Source organism: Gilbertella persicaria (assembly GCF_025201335.1).
Source record: "Gilbertella persicaria strain CBS 190.32 chromosome Unknown B0P05scaffold_23, whole genome shotgun sequence".
Taxonomy (NCBI): Eukaryota; Fungi; Mucoromycota; class Mucoromycetes; order Mucorales; family Choanephoraceae; genus Gilbertella; species Gilbertella persicaria.
In genome coordinates, this window is record NW_026251984.1 from 17,350 (window position 1) to 43,002 (window position 25,653).

The following is a 25,653-nucleotide window of genomic DNA, read 5'->3' on the forward strand; positions in this document are numbered from 1 at the left end:
AAAAATAAAAAAAAATAAAAGAAAAAGACAGGTGCATAAACACCACAGGATGGAGGAGAGAATTAGCTGTCGCTTTGTACTGGATATAGCGAGGATATCAGCCAAAGGAGAAAAGTCAAACCAAAGGTATCTTTTTCTTCGCTTGAGAAGATCTTGTCGGGAAGATCCATACTATCGATTTCAAGAAATAGTTGGCAAATGATTGGCGACCAATTTGACCATCGTGTGTAGCGGTTAAATCTTTGAACTTGTAGACTTGGAGGGCGTGCTATTCTAGGCAACTGATTCAAGACATCATCAATTGGATTAGGCTGCATATCAGCTGGTAACCACAAGCGCTCAGCAGTGCGCAGACAACCCAGTACATGTCTTCTGCTGATAAGTGATGAACTACATAAACAAGTAGAGGTGTACTTTGAAATCTACTCAAGGCGTCAACGGAGGATCCTTTGACGGCCATAGATCGACATAGGCAGCAGCAAGATAGGATCAATCTAACCAACAAAGGGCCTGCAGGCAGAGATCAGGACAGGGGCATTTGTTTGTGCACAAAGAGCATCCAAATTACGTTGACAAAGTCCCAAGAGTTGCTTCTTGGCGTTTCCATAGGCTTCGACCCAGTCGGAAAGTGTGTTATAACTATCGCTAAGGTGCAACCAGATGTGACCTTATGATACTCTTTACAAATCTTCATTTCTCACTATTTTGCGATACGTGGTTGATAGAGACGTTGTAGACATGACATGTCTTAGTACGAACTGCTTCTCTAAGTTTATAAGACACATTCAAAGTATTAGATTTACAAATGTACTAAGAAAAGTGTATGCTGCAGCTCAAAAACAGAAAGCACATTTCTGAAGGATAGCTCACTATCTTTGTATTTAACATGCTCTGTATTTACTTCTACCAGTTCTTTAGCACACTTTTTTGATAACTTTTCGTTTTTGGCGCTTTTAGTCCTGAATATCTAGTTTTTGACATGAAATTACTAATTCAAACTCAGCGATACTTTAAAGGACACTCAAGACAAGCTTTAAAGCACGCCGACTTTTTTTTTTTAGTTCGTTCTACAATGCTCTCTCTTATTGAGTCTTATCTTTCGACATTTAAATTTTTATTAACTGACAACATCCATCATCTTGGCTGTAATTGATTTAGTGATGCTTGTTTATATATATATATAAGGGGAGGGGGGAGAAGCTGCGCGTAAAAAATACAGAAGGTGGGCATAAAAGGGTGAAATTAAGCATAGTTTTTAGTGTTTGGGTTTGGCAATGGGGGTAAGTCAACTGGAATAGGTGGTGGTAGACTTGTAGGAGGTGGTAATGGATTTGCGTGTATACGAGGCATACTTGAAATACGAGTAGGTGTTTGTCTTACAGAAGATCCATTATCGTGCATCATAAGGTTACTCTGTGAATTACTGCTTGACGAAGTTGTAGTAGCAATGGAGATGGGATACATTTGTGATTGCGGTTGCTGCTGTTGCTGCTGTTGCTGCTGTTGCTGCTGTTGCTGCTGTTGCTGCTGTTGCTGCTGTTGCTGCTGTTGCTGCTGTTGCTGCTGTTGCTGCTGCTGTTGATGATGATGGTGATAATCTTGACTTAATGCAGCAACAGAGGCCATCAAAGGATATTCACTATTGTCAGGTGAAGAATTCAAACGGTAACTTTCATCGTCAGACCGAAAGGAAGACTGGGTTGAATAGTCTTGAGACTTGCTACCAAACGGTGGAGGAGGAGGAGGCGATGACTGTTGATTAGACATAATGTTATTAATATTAGTATTGGGTGTATCAAAGGTAGGGTGTTGGTGTTTATCTGAATGATTGCGTTTTTCATCTTGGTGATAATAGTCATGATGATGATAATGAGTCAAAAGTGGTGGTGGTTTTGAAGGTGGAGGAATACCACCATTCTTTAGAATATAATCGTCTCTTGCTTGTAAAGCATCTAATGGACTACCATCAGGTGGACTATTGCCCATGAGGGCTGAAGGAGGTCGCCAATCGTTGACTTTATCGCGTGTACCTGATTTGGCTGTTCTTGCTAATTCTTCTAATTTTAAAATATCACCAGCAGATAATGGCGTGGCTGGTTTTTGGTTTAAATAGTCCAAGACAGATGCTTTGTAAGTACCACCTGCTTTCTTTTTAGTCCGAGAAGGTGGGTTGGCAGCCGCGTTTTGTTGGTAGCGATGGCTGGTATCCAAATAGCCGTTGGTTTGGCCTGTTGTCTTATTCATTCTTTGAGCCCATTGCCTTTGCTCGAGTAACTTTTTACGGTTTTCGTTTTCAGTTGGCTTAGAATGATCGTAGGTCAAGAATTTGTCTTCCATCAATTGGCGTTCAGGGCTCTGTTGTTCTATGACTATATCACCTATTTTACTGTTGACAGAAGTAGCATAAGAAGCGCCTGATTTCTTTGGATTGTTGCTACGTTTTTTTACTTTAAGAGGGTTATCTTCTAACAGGATTTCTTCTAATTCGTGTGTAGGATCGAAATTGGCTCTTTTGGTCTATCGAAAAATAGGTTAATCGCGTGCCTAAGTAATACGATTCTTTACATCTGGTTGAAAAGGTGGTATGGCTTGTTTGTTCTCAAGCATGTCCCATGGTATATCAACAAACCAAGGGTGAGACATTAATCGCCTGAATCCTTGAGAACCAACACCAATACGGTTCTTGATATCCCTTGTCAGTAGACATTTGATAAAATCGTTTGCTTCAGTTGATATTTTACTGTTTTCAGGGAATTGGACAGCGTCTTGTAAAATGGCTTGTTGTAAAGCATCATTTGTCTTTCCTCTAAAAGGTCTCTATTGTTAAATGAGTATCTTATAGGTATGAGTTGATTTTTACCTTGCCGTAGAGTAATTCATAGATAACAATACCAAGTGACCACCAGTCTACTGATGAGAGGTAGCCTCTTTTTTGTAATACTTCAGGAGCAATGTAAGCAAAACTACCAGCAACTGAAGTCAAAGGCTTTGAATTGTTGATAATAGTGGCAATGTTAAAATCAGTCAAATGAGCATGGCCTTGTTCATCCAATAGAATGTTATCAGGCTTCAAATCTCTTCAAGTGAGGTTAGTAATATAGAAAAAAAAAACTTTATATACCTGTGTACAATATTAAGTGAATGAAGATAATGTAAGCCAACAGACACTTCAGCAGCATAGAATCGAACATATTCTTCGGGCATAACGCCTAAACGGTCCAGGTGGAAACGTAAATCACCACCCAACATGAGGTCAAGTACCATGAACAAGTTGTCATCATCTTGAAAAGCATAGCGCATATTCACAATCAGGTTACAGTTGATCTGTTCTAATAGCCTTCTTTCTGAAACAATATTTTCTACTGCACGCATTTGAATGCATTTTGCTTTGTTTATGTATTTTAGAGCGTAGAGTTGTTTGGTGCCTTTGTGCTGAACGACTCGGACTTTGCCAAATGCACCTTTACCAACAGATCTTAATAAGGTAAAATGGGACAAATCAACTTGTATAGGTTAGTTTGACAGGTTGGCTTTTGTCTGATTACCTTCACCATCAAGATCTATGATTTCTTCCCGACAACAGACGACACCCATTCAAACAAAGATATGTATATAATGTGTGTGTATGTATGTGTGTAGATATAGATATGTATGTTTCCCTATATATATATATATATATATATATACCAAGATTAAAGAATCGAAAGTGTAAAGTAATAAGTAATAGGTAGTAATAAAAGTAGTAGGGTATTTCTTAAAAAGTAATTGACATATATACAAGAAAAAAGATGTTCATTATCTAAAATCTTTTTTCTCTTCATTTATCACAATTTTCGGAAAACGAAAAAAGAAGAGTGTGTACAAATTGGTGTCTAGTTCGATACTTGTTCATTTACTTCCCCTCTTTTCTTTCTTTCTTTCTTTCTCCTTGTTTTTTTTTCTCTCTCCTTCTTTCTTTATTAAAGAAAGAGTTCTTCTATTCTCTAAAAAGGAATAGTAGACGAAGAAATTATATTCAGAAAAAGTTAATGTCACACTCTGTATAGTAATACTTTCATGGAGTTTTAATTTGGTAGTTAATAATAGGCCATATTTTATTAATGAATTGCACTTACTCTTGTATATGTTTACATATATTTTTGCATGATAATGCCCATGTGTAATGTTAAACAACGGTACACCTTAGAGAAAGTATGAGGATACTTTATGCACTTGTAGTTTGCTTTATATCTATTTTCACTCAGATCTGCTGAAATTGAACTCTAGTTACTTTAAGCAACAATTGTATGATCTTCTTCAGGTTAAAAATCAATGTTATTCAAATGAGTTGCCTTTTTCTTTTTTCTTTTTTTGAGCCAGTCATTGCGAGACATACTAATCTTGACATGTATATTCCTCACAAGGCGCGATTCAAGTATTACCGCACCATTTCTTTTTGGTTACTGTACAACAACAATAATTAACATAGCTTGCTTTAAACAATTCACACTAAGTAAATCAAGATTAAAAAGAAATGTATTGATTCAGTATGTTGTGTTACATTGAAGAAATCAGTAAACATAGAACCCTGATGTGTATACCATTCACATGCCAAAATAAAAACAAGTTCAAGGCAAACAAAATGAAATATGAGTAAGCCATATATAATGCAATTTTCTTCTCAGATAATTTAACAAACATGTGCTTTTAGATGAGACATTGTATATCTCTGGGCCATTTAAGAAGACTCTTCTTTTTATGTATTTTTAGCCAAATTTGTTTCTTTTTCCTTTCCATGACGATAGTTGGTGTTTGTGTTCAATTCCTAATTGAGAGTATGTATTGCTCTCATTCATTGCTTTACCCATTTGCAGTTATTTCATAGCATTCTTTACTTATAATGTCATAGAGAGTTAATTTAGTCATTTAAGACTTGTGTCAGTCCCTTGAGAAGGAGTTTATTATTATTATTATTATTATTATTATTATTATTATTATTGTATGAAAAGATCCTCTTTAGAGAGACATAACACATTCTTTTCACGCAGAATATAAGCCATTATGTTTTTTTTTAAACAGTAACAACATCTATTGATTTCAATGAAGCGTATCTTACTTTTATTCGCTTTTTTTTTCTTTCATCTAAAAGATACAGATCCTTTAAGGAGGACATGATCAAGAACATCATTGTTCCTAGAAGAGTGCATAATATCTTTGTATATACTGATGCTACTTTGATACCATCTCGAAAGAACTTTTGTCTTGGCGGAATAACTAACCCCTGCTTGCTACATAGTGAAAAAATGAAATATTATAAATGAGTAAAAATCAAGCAGAGCACAGCAAGATATTTACATTAGACTATAAGAGCAGAGAAATAAATTAGTAACAGATTTTAATTAGCTTATGTAAAATATTGACTCGGATAGGAGGAGGCAGTTAAATAATTCTGTCAATTGCATGTTTAAAAATGAGATGGTATTCAATTCATACTACTACACACTATGGTCAATCAATACTAAGCTGTGATTGATGCAAATAGTGACTACATCAAGTATTGTTTCTTTTAAATAGCCAACCTAAGCTTTTATTTGATTTCGGAAATCATTAAAGACATCTAATAGTTTTTTCTGCGTGCTTTTTATAATTGCTTTCCTTTTGAAACTGCAATGCAAAAAAGTACGAGGCCTTCTTGATATTATGTCACCCTTTATGAAATAATATTTCAAAAAAAAAAAAAAAAAAAAAAAAAAACGAATTCTTCAGTAATATCATAAATGATTCAATCATGGCTTTTTTTTGCACTCAGTTCATCCTGGCCTTTTTTATATCAAAATGTAACTTTAGACAAGAGAACATAGAACAGTAAACATAAATTGCTGTGATCTTCTTAGTTTTATTCTATAAATATGTATAAGTAAAATATATAGGTCAAATTAAAATTAAGTATAAATATGTGAAAGTGATATTATTTGATCTTTGATCTTTGAGAGCGAGCGTGGGCGGGATAGGATGGGAAATTTATGTTTACTGTTCTATGTTCGAAGGTCTCAATACATTTTTGAGAGAAATTTATTTTGACCTTGAATGATTGTTATTACCAGAGAACAAGCTTTATGCATATTTTATTGTAAACCTTTCACCAAGTCCAATGTTGAGAAGTTTTCTAAAATCATAGACGATTTGGAAAATGTCGAAATCTGTTATTACGACGATCCCAAAAGACCATTTGTACAATGTACAAGAACAATATACTCGCATCCCTTTGAAATCCATACATACAAAAGTGAAAAGGAAATTGCAAATGAAACTAATAAGGAACAAGAAGTCCAAAAGATAATGTATCGCAGCTTGTACAATTTTTAAACTTGATCTACCTTCCTGACGATCCGAATAACAACATCACCTATGAAAGACAATTCTTTTCAATGAAAGATATTTTATCGAAGGTATGGGAATGTTCGGATTTATTTGATGGCACCAGCTCCTCCTCTTTCAATAAATGGTGCAGCGACAAGAAGTTAGGTCTCTTGACCAGTGAAGTGAAGACAAGAAAAAATAGTTTGAGCAAAAGAATATCAGATGTTTATACGTTTTGAAAGAAGAATTTACTAGCAAGACATACTGAATATAAATTCTTTATCTCTACTATATTGATTATACTCTATCATAGGCGATACGATTGACAAAGTAATAAACTATTTGCCCAAGTATTAACGGCACATAGAAACATTAAAGAAAGAGGGTTATCTTATCATAGGATATGCCCGTAAATCTAAGCAAGACGTTGATCTTCATGTTCAAGTACGCTTACTTCAACTGATGGTAGATCGATTGCAAGAACGATCTTTAGTTGACAAAACATTTGTTTCCGTAAACAGCAGCTCCAATGATCCTCTTATCCAAAGAGATTCCAAACCCAATGATATCATAAAGAAATTGAGCAAAAAAAATTAAAGTCAGTGGTGCAAAAGTAGAAAATAATATGTTTATTAGATTGGCTTTCTGTTCAAACAATCATCAAACATAGACATAGAATGTCTACAAAACCCCTTCAAGTCGCTCAAAAGGATTTTGTTACAGGCGTCTGTTATTCTGGAGGTGAGTGTTTCCTCTTTCAAAAGTTTCTCTCTTTGACCTTGCCCTTGCAAACAGCCCAAAATTCTTCAATGGGATTAAGGGTTGGTGAGTATGGAGGAAGGTAGACGCAGCCATATCCTCTGCTTTCTATATACTTTCTTATGTCTTGGTGCGTATGGATAGGCGCATTATCCATGACTATATAGCTATCCTTGAAGGTCTCGTGACGATCCAAAATATCCAATAAAGTTGAAGTAATGGCCAGTCACTGTTCCTCCTTTGCCCTTGTTTGCGACAGTTGAGTTTTTTCCTGTCAACTTTCTTTTCTTTGAGGGCTCCGCTACCTTGGGCTGTTTGATCTTGATATTGACAACATCGTGAGCAGATATAGCACCAAGAATAGTCGTGGTCGTTGCTCTTGTCTTTGGAACTGTGACAATGGCAGGATCACCTTTTTTAGACCAACCATAAGAGCGCTTCAACTTGATATGGAATGCAGAATCATCAATAAAAACGCAATTTCTCATATAACCCATGTCAGTCTCACCCATTGATATCTAGTTTCAATTTTTTCAGGAGAATTTCTAAGAAGGCCTATCGGAAGTACAATCCTGAGGACAAGAGTAACTTCTTTCACTTGGTGTATGAAAAGAATATGAGTGTCCAAGGTGCTGCTAAACAGCTTGGTATACCACCAACGACAGCACAAGCGCGGTTCAAGCAAGGAGAGGCGAGCTTGGAAAAGGACAGTGAGGTCGCTGTGGAAAGGAGTGTAGATGGGAAGTGGATGCTTGGAAGACCTGCAATCCTCAATGATGCTCATAAGGAGTGTCTGATTGAACCTATTTGATGAAAGGTCTGAAATGGTCTTGGAAGAGATGATGGAGTGTCTTACGAGTAGCTTTGAGGGTCTGAAGATCTCAAAGACTGCTTTGTATGAGTTTGTCACTACAAAGTGCAATCTCAGCTTCAAGCGAGCAAAGCTTTATTCAGTTGCGCGAAATCCCACCAACATCTCCCGCAATAGGGTTTGTGGTGTTGCTTTCAGTCTTCATAACATCTTTGGCTACTTTTTCAGGAGGCTTGAGATCAGTATACATTGCGAAATCTGTAACATCTCCTAAGGGGTAAGCTTCGTCAACTACTTCCATTGCAAACTCAAGATGCTCTTCTCCATTCTCATTCGTTAGGTTTCCGTTTCCATCTTTATAAACAAAGTTACTCAATTTCAACTACATAAGATATAAAGTTGGGTCAGAAATAGTTTTTAAAGTTTGTCGTGGTCAACCCCAAGATTTGCTTGGTCACTCTTGATTCTGCTGGTTTGACAACCAATTCAAACGATTTAAAAGACTTTATCAAGTGAAAATTTTCCTTCAAGAAAAATTATCAGATAATTTGCCACATACAAACACAATTAATATCATTGAACGTGATGAAGTTTTAGCAAATCAGCATTTTATTTCCAAAAAATCTTTTTTTTTTATATAAAATAAGTCCTCTTCATGAAAGTGATTTATTCATGGATTGCCTTTGCTTTTTTCCTCAAGTACAGCCAGATATTGATGGTGCCTCGATGGTTCGAGTTTTAATGACTTCAAAGAACATAGAAAGGATCTTCTAGGATCCTTATCGTAACAAATATCGACATTTTGCACATCATCTATAATTTTGCTAAATTTTTGAACATTATCCTTGTTGTAAGGTTCGCAATAGAAAATACATATAGCTTGTTCTCTGGTAATAATGACCATAATTCAGAAATGTAAAATGAAGAAATAATTTATTGATAAAAAGTAAAGGATAAACTAAGGTTGTAAAAGCCTGTATGAAGCCAGGATGAAGCCAGGATGAAGCCAGGATGAAGCCAGGATGAAGCCACGATTGAATCATTTATATTGAAGCCTTAAACGCAAACCATTGTATGCACTTTATACCTAATTAGGAAGATGTCTGATGCGTCATCAAATCACTACGATAACACTCGAGACGTTCGCTCTTTCAAAACCAGCTCATCGTTTGAGGTCTCTCTCGCTTCTCCTAAGCGTTTCAGACTTTTTTTTTTCAATTCTATACCACTCTTCATAAAGAATAATGTCAGGCAGTTCATATGGACCTTTGACCTACTGGGCAGGTCTTTCTTTCAGCTTACTCACTATTGTTGGACTTTACATGCTCTTCACTGGATCCGGTGAAGAGTTCAATGTCGGTCGACTCTTACAAGAAACTTCACCTTATGCTTGGGCCTTGACTGGTATGGGTCTCTGTATCGGCCTATCTGTTACTGGTGCAGCTTGGTAAGCTATAACACGTAGAACACAACCCATATTGATATAGACACGTTATAGGGGCATTTTTATTACAGGTTCTGCTTTATTGGGTGCCGCCGTTAAGACACCTCGTATTCAATCTAGAAACTTGATTTCTATTATTTTCTGTGAAGTTGTTGCTATTTATGGTGTCATTATGGCCATTGTCTATTCCGCTAAATTGAGTGATGTTCCTCCAGAAGGTCTTTATACGACTTCCAATTATTTTACAGGTAAAACATACAACGCGCTCTCGTATATACATATATATATATATATGTCTAAGCTTGATTAGGTCATGCTATCTTTTGGGGTGGTTTGACTGTAGGTATCTGTAATCTGTTGTGTGGTATGTCTGTGGGTGTTACAGGCTCAAGTGCTGCTTTGGCCGATGCTCAAAATCCCGAACTTTTTGTCAAGGTACTTGTGGTTGAGATTTTCGGTTCTGTTCTTGGACTTTTCGGTCTTATTGTTGGCTTGTTAACCGTAAGTCTCTAGATGACAAAAAAAGACAGATTGACTAATATATGATTTCATACACATATAGACTGGTAAAGCTGCTGATTTCCATTAAGCATTGTATACATAGTTTATTCATCGTCATGATACAGCAATAAAAAGAGATTGTTTCTTTACAGTGTCAAACAATAGCTCATGTGTGTGTGTGTGTGTATGTGTGTATGTGTGTGTTCATAAAGATGCGTTCAACTCCTTGTATGACCTTTTTGATGTCGTAGTAAACTTGAGAAAGAGGTTTTATCATATAGACAGTTTATTTCACTTCAGGGCTATCTTTGTTGTCTACGAAACATCTCATGCCTGTCTCGCAGACACAAAAGCAAATCATCTTTGCAAAACAACGGCTGATTAGAATAAAAGCGTTTTCATGCAAGTGTACACAAGCCTAAAACAGCAAGAAAATGATGGAAAAGGGTCGTATTTTCATCGATAACAGCTCCAAAACACAATTTTTTGAATTGTTTATGCCTAGGGATACATACAGGAACATTTATATATGAAAATATGGCAGGCTTTGAAATAGTCAAAAAAATAAAAAAAAAAAGTGCTTATGACACCTCGACAATCTTTTTAATTTTGATAAAATCGCAATTTGACAGCGATAGAATAACATCTTACTAAGGTATATACTGGTGAAAAACGCTCCTACAAGTCGGCAAAATACGTAAAAATTATTAGATTTGCAAAAGCACTATAAAAGGTGTATGCTATGATTTAAAATCAAAAAATCATGCTTTTGAGGCATTGATTGAAGAATTGATCATAGAAATATTGCTCTCTTTACATCCTTCGATGTACTTCTCTGAGATCTACAGAATTTAGTACTTTACTATGTCAACAGCTTTAAATTCTATGATAAAAAAAAACTATATTTTAAAAGTCAGCATTTTTTTTTTTAGCTTTCCTTGGTACAGCCAAATGCGCTATGGAATTCCCCTCGGTTACACAATGTGTAATGTTAGTCAAAGCCTCAATACCAGGACATTTCATTTTATTTCCATTTCCTCCCTTTTTTTCTATCACAATAAGCACAGTAATCATATTATTTATACCATATCGTCGGTTCATTACAAAAAAAAGATGGAATAAAGTAGAGAGTACACAGCATTGTTTGCTGTACAACCATCTATTTATTTATTTTGTAATTTAAGAATAGAACAACAAAGCAATAAGTGCCAAGAACGCACGATTTCATTCAATGATGTTCCTATGCTCTCATTTAAGAATACTTGCCAAGAATTGAACCATGTATAAATAGAGGTCTTTTGCTTTCTCTTTATTTTTTTCAACATGAAATATCCTTTGTTTGATCGCACAAGAGAAAAGAAATCAATCAGGCTTGTAAGAAAACTACAACAAGAAGCTGATAGTGAATGGGAGAAGGAATTGGCCACTAGAAAAAAGCAAGAGGCTATGGATGAAGCCATGGCAAAGGAACTACAAGCAAAGGAAGAGCAAGAAGAACGAAAGCGTCAAAACCAATCAAATGCATTCAATCCATTTCTCTCACAGGGCTCTTTTGATTCCATTGAAGCTAAAGGTACGAATAGTGGCGTGATACCTTACTCATGTTTTTAGATCATCTCAATGCATCAACACAATATCCAACAAAGCAATACAAGCCACACCTTATAACTAATTTATTATGCAGGAGTCCTTCTCCAATCCTGGACAAGCATACTGAGCCAATGATGCCATTAAACACTGTCGTTCAACCTTCAAACGAAACACTATCAACAAAGACAGATATGCCAATACAAACGAATGTGCAACCTAATGCCAACCAAAGCCCAACAAAACCTCCTCTCCCTATTCGTAAAGCATCTATTATCAAAGACAGTTTAGCAACCAAAAAATCAGACCAAAAACGACAGTCTTCCTCTGTACCTAGTCCTACAAAGTATTCTGATTCCTTCTTGTTATTGAAGCCTGATGAGAAAGAACATACTGCTTTTGTTGCTATCCCAGTGACAGAGCGAACAGATCAAATGAAAACAACAAATACAAAACCTACCCTTCAAATTCTAGATCCTACTGCTGATCTAATAAAATGCCAATCCAAAGGCAAAGAAAAAGTAGAGCCATATCGTGTGTATGAGGAAAAAGAGAGTCAGGAGGACGAACATCGATTAGGACACACCAGTCCATATCAACCACATATACTTTATCCTTACTCTTTCTCCACTCCCATTCTAGCTAATTCAAGCTTCGCTCAAGACAATCAACATCCGGTCAACAGAGTATATCCTACCAACTTTTTAAAAGCAGGAGCTCCTCCCCTTCTTATACACGGCCCAAGTTCAAGCAGAGGTAAGCATGCATTTTATTTAGAGTACACTGATCACTGAACACAAATAAAGCTTATACAAATAGTTCATTACCAGAACATTCAAAACAAAACAAGTCTGCCTATAACAAAACACCAAAAGACACAGAACGGCACATTACAGTGACCAGTATTTACCCTGGACAGAGGTCTTGGATTAAAATATACCCTACAGATACAGGAAAAATCTTAGCAGAGCGTATTTCCATTCTTGCTTCCTATCGAACAAGGCGGGTCACTAAGATTATCACTAAAAGTGGCACCGAGATCGCATTAAATGACTCGCTTCTGTTTGATGATTGGAATGATATTCTAAACTTCAAAGATGGCGAGCCTTGGCGAGTCGAATGGGTTCCTTTAGAAAGATCATTTGAAAATACTGCAAGGCAAGGCAAAGATATGGTCAAACAACTAAAGAATATAGTTTCAAAACCACAAGCATGTACTTAGAATCATTTTTATTATCAATAAAATCATGTCACATTAAGACACCCAATAATAGAATGAAGCACATCATCTACAAGGATAACACCAATGTCTTTGCATCTTACATGAATCGTCAAATGGACTGGACTACGAACAGCATCTTCAAATTCTTCGGCAACAGCAGCAGATTGTATAGGTGTTGTGAATCTGTAATACTTGTCTGATTTTTCAGAAGTGACTTTTATATAGAAATGCTTGGACATGGCCTCAAACCCGATGCCTTCCAGGCCCAGCAAATCAAGCGAGGAGTGAGGCATGTCTATGTATATATTTGTGTTCTTACTTGGCACTCCAGAGCCATTGGCTTCGACAATCCGTGGGCTCGTGATACGCAATACCTTGAGTTTGGGAAAGCGATCTGAGATTTGATGCAAGACAAAAGGAGAATAAGCACATCCTTTAAGGCACAAAATTTGTAATGCACTTTCTGTGTCCATATCAAAGGAAAGATCAATCAAATTAACGCCTATCAAAGTCAATATTTTAAGGTTGGGATATGTTGTACAGATATGATCCAAATAACATTCTGGCGCAACTGCTTTCTTGCAGTCTTTGTGCCCAATGAAAAAGAAGAAGGATTCTAGTTCAATGGCGTAGACTGTCAGTTCGTCCAAGACGCGACCTATCTTTTGCACCTTTTCAGTGAATCGACAAATAAGATCAGCACCCAATACAGCTGTCATATGAATATGAGGATGGTTGTTGTTTTCATATTGATTGTATGTCATTTGCAGGTCTCTATAGGTAATCTCATCTGCGCCATAATCTACAATAAATTCAATTTCCAAATTTCCACGCCCTAGCTTGCTTCGCACATCAATCACAAATTCTCCAATATTCTTAAAGTTGATATCTTTGATATGAACTCGTTTCAGTCGCAATAGATAATCTGTTATTTTCTGTATTGAGTTTCTAGAGAAAGCTGGCTGAGTTGACCTAAGAAAGGACCATGATTCGTTCTCTTCTGTGCAGTTTATTTGCAGGTTTTCTAGTTTGGGAAATTTGTTCATGATATATATAAATGCTCTTTCAGAACCAAGGATCATGCTAGCATTTAATTTTTTTATCTTTGGGCTTGGAATTAAACTCGACATGTCGTAACTATCTAAATGCGTCGTTTCTTGCTCCGAAGGGAACATCCACAAATTCAATTCTTTTAGAGAAGGAAGATCTTCTATCACACTGTCAAGTTCTTTTAGAGAACATGCATTATATCTTTGATACGTCAGTTTCTCTACTTTTATAAAATACTTCATCTTGTTAACCATTCTTTTGAATCTCTCAGAATGTGAGCCTCTTTGTCGCGTCAATAGACAGTCGCACAACATAATCTCTTTCACTTTGTCATGTATGGCAAGAATAGCCCGAAAGTAATAGTCTACCTCATCGTCACACTCAGGATAGGGTATCGTGGTCAAGTACTTCCAATTGCCTTTCTTCCATTCGACAAGCAAGTCTTTCCAAAAAGGAATCGAAGTCCTTGATAAGTCAATAGATTCCAAGTTGGGAGAGTGTTTGGCCAGTTCAGTAAACACATTCGTGAGATCAAAATCATCATCCGAGTCCCAATCATAACCTGGATAGTTATCTGTGACTTCTTCTTCGGAAGGGTATTTGATGTTGATGTGTCGAATAAGCTTTCCAGGTAAAGAAACTGAAGTTGCAAGTGACTGTAGGAATGATGTCATTTGATCGTCGTCAACTATCTCAACTTCTTTATAGACAGCTTCTTGAGCAAGTTGTTCCCAGCGACGACACGTAAGTTGACATTGTGTGTTATCTTTGGGGCTCAAATACTTGAATATTTCTTCTAGAATTTCTTGAGGCAAAGTAGGCATGGTTATCAAAAGAAAAAGAGAGAGAGATAAAGAAAAGAATAAGAAGCATTAATTCCATGTGAGTTTTATAAGCGGGCATAAACTAAAAAGGACTGTTAAAAAAAAGGTGACACATCTTAACTTAAAGTAGATATACCATTAATCAAAAATGTTATATACAGTAACATCGTTGTATATGATAAACGGTCAAAAAACTAGCTTTTGGGATAAAATCACAATAAGCATAATTGTGATTTGGAGAGGTAAATTTAACAATACAAAAGTAAACGAATAGTAGTTTCTAATAGCTTTCTGTGATAAATAACCTATTAGTGAGTACATTTACAGCAATCATCAGTTATTTGATAACTTGACAGGAAAGAGTGCTATGCTTGTTATTTGCAGCTTTTTTTTTCTCATTTGTATTTTGAACAATCTTCTTCATATCACTAGTTTACTTAGACAAGACTATTTTTCATGCAATGCTGTTCTAGTAAGCTTGTCTACAATACTCATGCAAAATGCTTAAACGTGACGTCGTCGCTTATTTATTTTCTTGTAAGCTCTACCAATTTCTTTTTTCTCTTTCTTTTTCTTTTATTCTCCTCATGGACACCGAGAACACAACAAATGAGCAACAACAACGAACACAAAGACAAGAAATGAACAGATCCAGTTCCTACATACTTTTATTTTTATTTATTCTCTTGTTCTTTAATTTTTCAGACGACAGTTCTATGGGAACTGGTAAACCATCAAAAGCAGATATCCTTCAAGAGCTTGAACAAGAGAAGCAGTTATTAAGCAACTTGACTTTTGGTGTGAATGTATCACATGCAAGTATAGGCACAAATATACCTGAATCTTGTTTTCCTTATATCAAATGAATATAGCCTTTACCTCCAACAGTTCAAACTCCACTTGAAGAATTATGGTCTATTCAAGGTCCACATACTTCTCATTATTATCATAACATCTCTGGCATTTTTCGAGGTATGTAGGCACAAAGTATGCTTATCATTGACATTCTGCTAGGCGAATGGGAAAACAGAAATATCAGTGTACCAAAAGAGACAAACAAGACAGAATTGGATGCCGCAAGAAGTAAATTTCAATTTGATGGTCCAGGTTCATTTAAATTCAACTTGAAGGCTGTCAGTACATTGGATCAAGATATTAATTATATCGAGGTACATTCCATAAGAAAGAAAAACAGGTACTTACTGATAATGTCAGGGCTACATTCGTATGAAAGATGCAGAAAAGAGCGATTATGGTGCTCTATTGCTGACTGGCGGCATTCATTTCTTGAGCAATGGATCTCTTTATTTAATGGCTGTTCCAGATGGGTAAAGTCACTAATGCAAACATACCCATCGCTCATCTAGATCATAGACGCTCTATTCCCCTTCAAGATTTACTACATATGTTACCATCCAATAAGACACTGGTTGCTGCCAGAAGTGTGCTCAATGAACAAATTGATAAAAGAATTGAAGAGATCAAAGAAGAATCCTACTGGGATTGGCAGACTACAGAAGAAGGTAAGTTAGACTCTGTTCATCAAGATGATTTATGAACTACATAGAACATTCAGATGAAATACCTTTTCAATGTAACTTTCAGCTATTTGCTCAACTTCATCCTGTTCCCTCTTATATTAAGATTTCTGAATTACTTGAATACGAAAGAGGTAAAAAATCTTGCTTAGGCATACTATAGGATTAATACTATTCAACAGAACTTCAATATCCTCAAGGTATCTCAACCATTGATCCACCACCATTTCTCTTATCAACCGAGATGTATTCTCCAAACTGTCAATTGCTACTTTCAAGCCGAAAAGACAAAGGCATCAAGATTGAACACTATTATAACAAAGCAGTAACTTATGCTGGTATGGCTAGTCTTATTGCAGTCATTCAAATATTTTCTTTGATTCATCAAATGGAATACACACCCACACCTTCGGTAAGTCTACACTGCATGAATATAAACTCATTTAAATCTTTAGAGCGTCTCTAACGTATCTTATTGGACTATTGCTATGCAAGCCATCATGGACGGTTATTTGTGCTTGTTGCATTTAACAACGGGTGTTGTCGTTGAAAATGTGTTTGTTCCATTCGCTACAGCTGCATTCTTTACCTTTGTTCTTGTCTCCATCTTTGGCATGCGATATTTACTGGTTGTTTGGCGAATTCAGCGACCAGAATCTATCCGAGCGAGTCAACCTTCTTCGCCAACACCCGAGCAACAACAACAGCAGCAGTCGGCAGATACCCAAAATTTATTGCCTGTTGCTAATGTAAGAAGACCTAATCCTTCTGAAGAAAACAATTCACATCGAGAAATTACATTCTTGTACTATCGTCTATGTAAGCAAGATGCATGTACATATACAATGGCTCATCTATCTTTAGATGCTGTTTTGTTGCTAGGTTTATTCTTATTCTATCAATCCGTAACACGGTCTGCCTTTGTTCAAAATATTATTATAGGTTCTCTTGGTCTGTTGTTTTATTCCTTCTGGATACCACAAATTGTGCGTAATGTATTCAGAGGCTGCAGACATCCTTTAAGTTATCGCTATGTACTTGTGATGAGTATCACTCGTCTCTCTATGCCTTTATGTAAGTCAAATAGGCAAAACCAAGTATCTTATATTAGACTAGATTTCTATGGCTGCCCAGAGAATCTAATAGGCCATGAAACAACACCTTGGGTCTATGCACTTGTTACCTACATCGCTTTACAAGTACTGATTCTCTTCCTTCAAGATTCTTTTGGCCCTCGTTTCTTTGTCCCTTCCAAGGTAAAGATAGGATATCTATTTTCATTGCTAACTCAAGTAGTATTTGCCTCAAACTTATGATTATCATCCTATTGTGAATAACACAGATGAAGAAGCAGAAGAGCCCAACCATCCACCTAAAGACTGTGCTATCTGTATGCTGCCTATTGACTTGAATCAAGCAGCCCATTCAAGTTTAAATGTGTTATCAAGGACAAACTATATGGTGACACCTTGTCATCATATGTTCCATACTGAATGTTTAGAAAAGGTATATATATATACTACATGTTTATAGTCACTTATGCTTGTTTATAGTGGATGAGAATCAAACTGGAATGTCCTGTTTGTAGAGCTTATCTTCCAGCCTGCTAATCTCCCCCCTTTTTTCTTCTTTATTTGTGTATATTTTATAGCATATCATGCTCATATATCTTTCTATTATCAACATTTTTGGCATCCAGAGGATCAATGGTAGCCGCACTGCTCTTGATAGAAAGATCAGAGTGTTGTTTCTTGATGATAAAACTATTTCTTTTTCGAGGTGATGATTTGGGTTGTTCTGACTTGAATAAATCATGCTGTAATGTGTTTGTGGGTGATTCGACATTGTTTTCCAGGATCCATTTGAATTTGGTATTGGTCGTTTTAGGACTAGAAAGTTGAAGATCAGGATCAGAGAGTAAGTCTTCAATACGATACTTGATTTGTTGTTTGGGTGGTGTAGGGTTAGCAGGCACATAAGGTAATGGTTTGTTTTCAATAGTAGGTGTCTCAACATCCAAAAGAGGAGAGGATGTTTGTGGTGGCACGAAAATAGACGTAGGCTTTTTAACAATAGGTGGTGTTGCTTCTTTAGGGTCTACTAAATCCCATTTCCATTCATCTTCTTTCTTCTTGGGATCTTCATCGTTTGGCGATTTCATATCAATCACACTCGCATCAAAGTGGGATTGTTTACCTGTGAGGACATCGCGAATGTGTTTAAGACCGACAAGAGCCATAATAATAGTAGCGTCATCTTGAATAGGCTTGGTATCTTGACTCTCCTGCTTCTTGGGTGTGTCTTCGTCTTCTGAATTATGGCTGTCATAGCTAGTCACATCCGCATCACTCACTGTTGCAGAATCAATCTTTTCTTGTTCTTCTTCTTCAGGTACTTTTTGATCTTCTTTGGATTCAATTTTGGCAGGAGGAGGAAATATTTCATTTTCTAAAAGAGAAATACATTTATTCATTAATTCACCCATTTGATGGTTTGTCGCTTTCAGCTTTGCGAGTTGCTCATCCACTGGTTTAGTGGGTAAAATAGGTTGTGTTCTTTGCTGTTGCTGATTCGCAATACGATCAAATCCTGAAGGGAATTCAGACGAAACGGTGGATCTTCTAACAAAGTTATCTTGAGGTTTACCCAACACATTTTCACCAAACGTATTGACGTTTTTCTAATAAAATGGGTTAATCTCCCTTTTTTTTGTGTATGTGTTTTTTGTTTTACCTGTACTGTGCCCATCACACCTGCAATAGCTCTATTCAAATCTCTGACTTGCGTGTTCTTCATCATGTTGCTTGTCAATCGTGAAAATCCATCTAAACCTTCTTGCGAACTCTTATGATGTAATGTTCGTTGTGGTCTAGGTTGTACGGGTGCAATTTGAAGTTCAGGAACACCAGCTGACAAAGAAGGACGTGGATCTTTACCCGAGCGAACATCTAACTGTTGAAGAATCTGCAAGGCTGTTTCCTCAGACAGGTTCGACTGAAGATATTTGGCTTGTTCAACAAGACTGGCTGGCTTTGTGATCTGAGAGGGACGCATCAACATGCTCAAACATTCTGCATAATCCTTGTTAAGCAATTGATCTCGCATACGTAAAAGCATCACAAGACAAACATATTCGACAATCTCAAAAGTGGCATCTTCAGCGAAAATAGCGTCCCAAAGTTTGAGGAGATCACGAATTTCAAATTCTCTTCCAAAAAGTAAACGAATCCAACGACTATACAGAAAAAAAAAGTAAATCAAACAGAAAAAAAAAAGGATGGTATCTTTGCTTACATGCCGTAAAGTTGTGGTTCAATGCCAAAGTTCTCTAGATGACGATACAAATAAGGATCCACAGTGCGAAGGTATTGGTGATGAATGCGATGACATAGGGTAACAACAGAGTTTAAGCGGGAGTTCTAGGATTAAAAAAAAAAAAAAGGTTAGCACAACAACATGACTCGTTTTATCTACTTACTGGTTTGGGTATTGTAGTCTGTGACACGTCCTTCTAAAACGTACATTAGACAAAGTATAGTATTAGGATGCTTTACCTTTGTATTGAGTGATGTATTAGGTTGCTCATTGAACTCGTACCAAGATTTACCATGCTTCATCAGTTTGTTAAACAAAATGTATGCATCATGCTCCACATAAGCTGAGTCCAAAACCTGCGCCATCAACTTGGTTGCGGGACTGTAGAGTATGAATAAGGATAGACAAACAACGCATCACTTACTCGACTGGATCATCTTCCAGTTTAGTTGCCTCTAAACTTTCTTCAGCCAAAACCCAATAAAACGGCGCTAATAATTCGTGCATGCCTTGTCGATAAGATACATCATGATTCAGCTTACAATAAATAAACAAAATATCAGTCAAACGTTGTTGAACCTGTTCTTCACGAAAGAATTCAATATCAGGAAACCTAACCAAGTTAAAAAAAAAAGCTTAAATGTCTTTTATGCTACTTGCGTGCGTTCTACATCTTGTCGGATCACTTTTCGAATTTCAGAATCAGCAAAATACTGTTGCCATGGATTCTACAAATAAAGTAAGTCTAGACACATGGAGGAATTGAACTTACATTATCACTAAGTGCGAGTGGATTATTATCAGAAAGGTCTTCTTGTTCATGTTTATTCATTTTTTCAGTTGGTTCTTCAATATATTTTCGCTTGAGGTCTGTATAGTGCTGACGTTCTTGTGTTTGTATAGAAGACCATTTTGAAACTTCCAAAGTGGGAAGATAACCGAGAAAAACCTGTTACATATAAATATATATTGCTTTTTTGTTTTGTTTTGAGAACTCACTTACTTTCCAACAGACGGAACGAAGACCGTTCTGACATACGGTTCCTGCAACAGCGCGATGACTGAGTGAACTTAACGACAAGTTGGGGTCATTGAAGATAATGTCCCAAGCCCTTTTTTTTATATAAGTAACGAATAGCATTGTTTTTTTCTTCATATACCTTTTTGCCTCCATGATATTATTAGACATCTTGATAGATAAAAAAAGAGATAAAATGCGCGTAAAAGAAAGAGAGAAAAAAGAAAAAAAAACTGACTTTTATTTAGTTTATGCGGGCTAATTTAGACATCAATGCCCCAGTCACCCGCTGTACGCATCGCTTCTTCATCACCACGTACAATCTTATCTCCGTCTTGTCCTCCCAAGACGTGAGCAATGCATTGCCATGGATCACGTGCTCCTCCCCACTTGAGTAAGCCATCACGGAATACTTGTCCTTTTTCTCTATCTAATGGATCTGTCTTGAAATGCGTTTCCCAGACCCTTCGGGCCAAAGTCCGATCAAACAAGTAAGAGTAATAGTTCGATCCATAGCCAAGCAAATGGCCAAATTGAACAGGCCACATGGTGCCAGGCACACTCTTGAAGAGTCCTACTTGGTCTTGTAATTGATGCCATTCTTTCTCACTTGAGAAACCAGGATGCTTCACATCAGCCGAATGATAGCGCTGATCAACAAGGGCCATCAGGATTTGACTATTGAGTTCAATACCGCTAAACTGCTTACGTTGTCTTAGATAGGCATCCACTGCATGTGATGAAATATTACTGCCAAACAGAGGCAGCACTTGAGGATGCCATACAAAATGCTCCATCAAAATAGAAGGCAGTTCAACAAAGTCAGAGGCACATCGTGTACCTGCCACGTTGTGAAAATCAGTGCGACCCAGCATTGAATGCATCGCATGTCCCATTTCATGTACCAAGGTCTCTACTTCAGACATGGAAAGTTTTGCATTGGAGGAAGAAAAGTCGCATGTCAAGGCAATGATGGGTAATTGGTACAGACCTTTTTTACCACGCACAGATTCAGCAGGCTGGTGCACAGGTGGCATCAGTTTACTACTATCAATGTGGCGACCAGGAAAAGCATATTGAATGTCGTTCTCTGCATCATCATTATCTACACGACGGGAAGTTCGTATGGTGTAGTGAGCAGAATAAGTCGTTTTGCCTGGTCGACTAAACAAATCACAATAAATGGTGCCTATCTTACCCTCTTGTTCACATACTACGTCTAATTTGCGCACTTGATCATGCCATGCTTCTCCAGGCTTAAGGGACGCATGTTCAAATTCAACACCATACATATGCTTAAATAACTGAGAAAGACCTTGAATGACAGATCCCACTGAGAAATGTGGCATGCCAAGAGGAACAGCATGCTTGGAGTTATGGATTTGCATATAATAATCACGATCCCAGGCATTTAAACCAGGTTGTTGCCTGATCTTTTCTAACAACTGGATATCATTTTTAAAAGTAGGTGCTTGATGCTCGAGCAACGTCTTCAGAAAGGCTTCGACATTGTTTGGATTTTTGGCCATTTTATCTTGTAACTGTAGGTCTGCATAAGATGGGCTACCGACAAGTGTAGCTAAATCAGACCGTGTGCGCATTAATTGTTCCAATACATCAATACTTTGTGGAGTAGCAGAGTTCATGCCTTCATAGACTTTGCGTCGTATATGTTCATTGTGAGCATATTTCAATACAATTTGACTTTCAGTAGCATCAGTTGGTATATAAGCATAGCCATCTTTACGCTTCATTGCCATGATGACATTGGGATGCACGCCTGAAAGATCTGTTGCTGGTACTTTGACATGGCGTATGGATCTAGGATTCATTTGAATGAATTCTCGGCCTAAATGAATAATCTTGTCAGATAGATTCACAAATTCTGCTCGCTTCTTGTTGGGTAAATGAATGCCTGATTTCTCAAAATCGCGTAGAAAAACAATGGCTGCCGCATGTTCGTCAGGTGTAAATGTATCCACAATACTTTTATCGGCCAATACAAGAGAAAGCACCTAAGTCGTTATGTGAGCCAACAGTAAACATATACTGCTTCATTACCTGATGAATACGTTGATCGGTATTCAACAAGTTCATATAGGAACATAGATCACTGTAGCTCTTGTTGGCTGCTTCCATGATAGCTTGATCGGGATGGGCATTACGAATGAATTCAGCTAGATCAATCACACTACATAAGGTATCCGAAAGTCGATCGAGATTCTTGACAATCTTGCGCATTTCTTCAGCACCATTCTGAGGTGCGCTGCAAATACGCTCAACAAGGATCTGTGCACGTTGAATAGCTTGTTGCGTGGCAAAATCGATACCATAGATAGAAGAGAAATGAGGGTTCTCGAAAAAGCCTATGGACTCGGTTGTTTTGGTACATGTTTGGTGTTTCCAGGCATTATCATCATCAAACAGGAGACGGATATGATCGTTATTTTCGGTAACAACTGCTGTTTTTTGTCTTAATGTGGCATAGCTGTATCTTGATTGACTGAAACAAGTTGTTTGCTTGACAATACTCTTTCTTATTGTGTTGGATAGTCCCTTCAAGGCCAAAATTGACATGATTCAAAAAAAAGACAGAAAAAGCAACACCCCCATCATTGCACCCAAAGTCTAAATAATTAAAACTACGCCACTGTAAGTTTGCGAAAACATTGAATGCTCGAATAAATAGACAGTTATGCATCTATCAGAATACGGCCAAAAAAAGTTGTTCGCTCTATTTACGTGTTCCTTACCGTTTAAACTTCTTCTATATTCCAATGACAAAATTTTAAGCCAATTCATTACTTCCGAGCATGTCTGTGCCGTTGCTTCTTCCTTCCAGGATGTCATTGTCAAGAAAAGCTTTGTGACTAAAGAAGACCTTGAAAAATGGGTGCAAAACGAGTCTTTGAAACGCTCCAGATGGAACGAGAAGAGGGAATGTAGCCTTTCTAAGAATCTTTTTCTTATTGGAAACCCTCTTGTTTAGAAACCGTGTACCTTCTCGGGGTACCTATCCCTCGCTTCTCCCAAAATCAAATCAGTCAATACAAAACTAAAAAAGTTAAGACTGAAGCATCTGTCTTTTCGCTAGAAGAGGAGAATAGTCAATTGCGAATGATTGTTAGGATCTTATCCAATCTCCAGTTTTTAACTCGTTTTTTTTTTCCGTTGCATTTAGCGTTATTCGTAAGTTTGCATCGATTATCTCTAATAGTTCTTTATTTATGATTAAAGTAATTCAAAACATTTTCATTGATCCTTTGGACCCATTCTTTAATGCCAACCAACGAGATATAACCTGTTGGACCATTGACAGCTGTCTCAAAAGGAACACGGAACAAAATTCTCAAGCCAAAATCAACAATGTAAGGGTCTTTGAAAACTTTCAACAAAGCAGATTCAAAAGCAGAAGTATTGTCAGGTTTGTTGTTTAAAGGGAGATGCATATCTGAACCACTCATATTTATGCCTTTAAAATCACCAAACATACTGGAGAAATTAAATCCTGCATAGACCAAGTCTTGATCCCATGCGACGTCTTCTTTAAGCATATTAGACAAATCATTAATGCGGTTGTTCATGACAGTAGGGTTAACCAAGTTCTGAGTGATGTTGAATAAATAGCTTTCGAATGTTTGCTTGAATTCAGGTACTTGTAATAACTTGTCCATCAAATAGGTGGAATTCATCTGGGGGAAAGTACTGTAATTACCAGTCAACATACCAGAAATGCCATTGATGGAATTTCCCATGTTCAAATCAAAGTCGGCAGGAATGTAGAACATTCTGTCTGTGGAAGGGTTCTTGTAAAGATAAAAGTTGTTGTGACCAGCGATAAAACCATCTGATAAACCCAAAAGTATCTCTACAGCCATGTTTCTAAGAAAAACATCCATGTTCATGATCTTGTTCCATGATTCAACAGCATTTGAACCATTGGTAGGCGCTTTGGAAATAGCCTTTGTAAAGTCAATCAAAGGTTGGAAATCTTCTTTTGTACCACCAGGAGCAGGCACCTTCACTTTGTATTCTCCTAGTGTGTACATGGTTTTGTTTTCATGATAGGTCAAATCTGGAATGTTATATGCAATTAAGCCTTGATAGAGATAACCGTTCTCATAATCTTCGTTACCATCAGCAAAAGAATTGGCCAACCAAGGGTCTTGAAAGGGTTCCATAATACCAAAGAGACCCAGAGGTCTACCATTGACAAACAAACGACAATAAGAGTATTCAGAAGACAAGAGACCGACGGATTTGATGACATCGTATGACAGCTTTTCTCTGAGATAACTGGGATCTGTGATCATGGCTCTAAGTTTGATGTGTCTGAATTGGTAGAGACGATCCTTCTTTTTTAACTTGAGATTGAATGAGACTTTAGGCATGAGACGAGAAAAATGGCCGGAAAGGGATAGCTTGACATGTTTGAATGAGAATGTCTCATTCAAGTTGACATAGCTTAGTTTGGTTGTTTTAAGTTCGTAGTCATCTGTAATGTTGCTGTTGACTAAACGGTCAAATTCAGTCTGGTTGGCAGTGATATGGATAGTAGCAATTTCTCCTTCTCGGTGTAAATTCGTTTTGATACGGTTGATTTCTTTGACTGGTTCATAGATATTAGGGAGTGTAGCTACTTGATATTGGTTCCAAGTACGGTTAAAGAACTCATTGAATGTGTTGGTTTCAATTGGTTTACGCAAAAAGGGTTCCATTTCAGTAGCATTGGTAACTTTGTTGATTTGAACATAGCTGTATCCAGAATAAGCAACAGGAGCAGAACCGGTGTAAAGTATATCAGCATCTTCACTTAATGTCAACGGATAAGTCACATTGTCCACAACGACACCCATAGCGTAAGTATTGTTTGATACGTTAATGACGTTGTAATTGATGTTAGAGGAGGATGCTGGACTGGCATCAATGGAGATAAATGCGACTGCAGAGAGACTGGAAACTAAATTGAAATGTTAACATTGTTCAAAAGAGAAAGAAATAAACTTACGAGTTGTGATTGCCTTGGTAATAAGCATAATAATGAATAAAATTACAAAGATAAATATATGGACACAGGGATTAAATGTCATTCTTTTATATATGTTTGTTTAGAATGAGTTTGAGAAAATAGAGCGGAAGAACGGAGACTGTTAAGCTAGCTTGGCATTTCTTGTCATTTCTTGGATTTATATGGCTATCAAGCCTCATCCAAACACTTATCACACAAGAAAAAGAGCCCTGTTAC

General features: G+C 37.0%; 10 protein-coding genes across 10 annotated transcripts; 4 read left to right on the forward strand and 6 right to left on the reverse strand.

Moving 5' to 3' along the window:
* Nucleotides 1-1,242: 1,242 nt before the first annotated feature.
* B0P05DRAFT_572101 (kinase-like domain-containing protein) lies at nucleotides 1,243-3,372 on the reverse strand (the record flags this gene model as incomplete). Its single annotated transcript, XM_051581416.1, has 5 exons — nucleotides 1,243-1,423; nucleotides 1,685-2,517; nucleotides 2,566-2,817; nucleotides 2,861-3,077; nucleotides 3,122-3,372. The coding sequence occupies 5 exons, from the start codon at nucleotides 3,370-3,372 to the stop codon at nucleotides 1,243-1,245; spliced, it is 1,734 nt and encodes a 577-aa protein (XP_051434138.1).
* Nucleotides 3,373-6,699: 3,327 nt separating this feature from the next.
* On the forward strand, nucleotides 6,700-6,936 carry B0P05DRAFT_471559 (uncharacterized protein; the record flags this gene model as incomplete). The annotated part of the gene is made up of 1 exon (XM_051574627.1): nucleotides 6,700-6,936. A coding segment is annotated over one exon (237 nt), but the record flags the coding sequence as incomplete, so codon positions are not given.
* A 1,598-nt stretch (nucleotides 6,937-8,534) lies between these two features.
* B0P05DRAFT_544144 (uncharacterized protein) lies at nucleotides 8,535-8,940 on the reverse strand. The gene has a single exon (XM_051578513.1). It carries the CDS (start codon nucleotides 8,811-8,813, stop codon nucleotides 8,580-8,582), a length of 234 nt encoding a protein of 77 aa, XP_051434140.1. The 5' UTR covers nucleotides 8,814-8,940; the 3' UTR covers nucleotides 8,535-8,579.
* A 140-nt stretch (nucleotides 8,941-9,080) lies between these two features.
* On the forward strand, nucleotides 9,081-10,046 carry B0P05DRAFT_544145 (uncharacterized protein). The gene is made up of 4 exons (XM_051578514.1): nucleotides 9,081-9,356; nucleotides 9,408-9,601; nucleotides 9,664-9,854; nucleotides 9,916-10,046. Exons 1-4 carry the CDS (start codon nucleotides 9,154-9,156, stop codon nucleotides 9,940-9,942), a joined length of 615 nt encoding a protein of 204 aa, XP_051434141.1. The 5' UTR covers nucleotides 9,081-9,153; the 3' UTR covers nucleotides 9,943-10,046.
* A 1,020-nt stretch (nucleotides 10,047-11,066) lies between these two features.
* On the forward strand, nucleotides 11,067-12,513 carry B0P05DRAFT_124031 (uncharacterized protein). Its single transcript, XM_051572997.1, has 3 exons — nucleotides 11,067-11,427; nucleotides 11,466-12,197; nucleotides 12,261-12,513. Exons 1-3 carry the CDS (start codon nucleotides 11,178-11,180, stop codon nucleotides 12,338-12,340), a joined length of 1,062 nt encoding a protein of 353 aa, XP_051434142.1. The 5' UTR covers nucleotides 11,067-11,177; the 3' UTR covers nucleotides 12,341-12,513.
* A 173-nt stretch (nucleotides 12,514-12,686) lies between these two features.
* Nucleotides 12,687-14,537, reverse strand: B0P05DRAFT_572104 (uncharacterized protein; the record flags this gene model as incomplete). The annotated part of the gene is made up of 1 exon (XM_051581417.1): nucleotides 12,687-14,537. The coding sequence occupies one exon, from the start codon at nucleotides 14,535-14,537 to the stop codon at nucleotides 12,687-12,689; it is 1,851 nt and encodes a 616-aa protein (XP_051434143.1).
* Nucleotides 14,538-15,582: 1,045 nt separating this feature from the next.
* On the forward strand, nucleotides 15,583-18,074 carry B0P05DRAFT_124404 (uncharacterized protein). Its single transcript, XM_051573000.1, has 10 exons — nucleotides 15,583-15,706; nucleotides 15,753-15,865; nucleotides 15,912-16,060; nucleotides 16,105-16,209; nucleotides 16,258-16,487; nucleotides 16,531-16,894; nucleotides 16,940-17,149; nucleotides 17,192-17,331; nucleotides 17,372-17,581; nucleotides 17,629-18,074. The coding sequence occupies exons 2-10, from the start codon at nucleotides 15,765-15,767 to the stop codon at nucleotides 17,683-17,685; spliced, it is 1,566 nt and encodes a 521-aa protein (XP_051434144.1). The 5' UTR covers nucleotides 15,583-15,706; nucleotides 15,753-15,764; the 3' UTR covers nucleotides 17,686-18,074.
* Nucleotides 17,721-20,612, reverse strand: B0P05DRAFT_637952 (rab-GTPase-TBC domain-containing protein; the record flags this gene model as incomplete). The annotated part of the gene is made up of 10 exons (XM_051583670.1): nucleotides 20,551-20,612; nucleotides 20,394-20,502; nucleotides 20,163-20,339; nucleotides 20,047-20,118; nucleotides 19,815-19,969; nucleotides 19,630-19,771; nucleotides 19,554-19,586; nucleotides 19,370-19,494; nucleotides 18,809-19,310; nucleotides 17,721-18,755 (listed from the first exon to the last, which is right to left on the reverse strand). The coding sequence occupies exons 1-10, from the start codon at nucleotides 20,577-20,579 to the stop codon at nucleotides 17,721-17,723; spliced, it is 2,379 nt and encodes a 792-aa protein (XP_051434145.1). The 5' UTR covers nucleotides 20,580-20,612.
* On the reverse strand, nucleotides 20,613-22,990 carry B0P05DRAFT_511189 (uncharacterized protein). The gene is made up of 2 exons (XM_051575607.1): nucleotides 22,470-22,990; nucleotides 20,613-22,423 (listed from the first exon to the last, which is right to left on the reverse strand). Exons 1-2 carry the CDS (start codon nucleotides 22,983-22,985, stop codon nucleotides 20,672-20,674), a joined length of 2,268 nt encoding a protein of 755 aa, XP_051434146.1. The 5' UTR covers nucleotides 22,986-22,990; the 3' UTR covers nucleotides 20,613-20,671.
* Nucleotides 22,991-23,629: 639 nt separating this feature from the next.
* Nucleotides 23,630-25,444, reverse strand: B0P05DRAFT_572108 (coth protein-domain-containing protein; the record flags this gene model as incomplete). Its single annotated transcript, XM_051581418.1, has 2 exons — nucleotides 23,630-25,368; nucleotides 25,417-25,444. The coding sequence occupies 2 exons, from the start codon at nucleotides 25,442-25,444 to the stop codon at nucleotides 23,630-23,632; spliced, it is 1,767 nt and encodes a 588-aa protein (XP_051434147.1).
* Nucleotides 25,445-25,653: the final 209 nt, after the last annotated feature.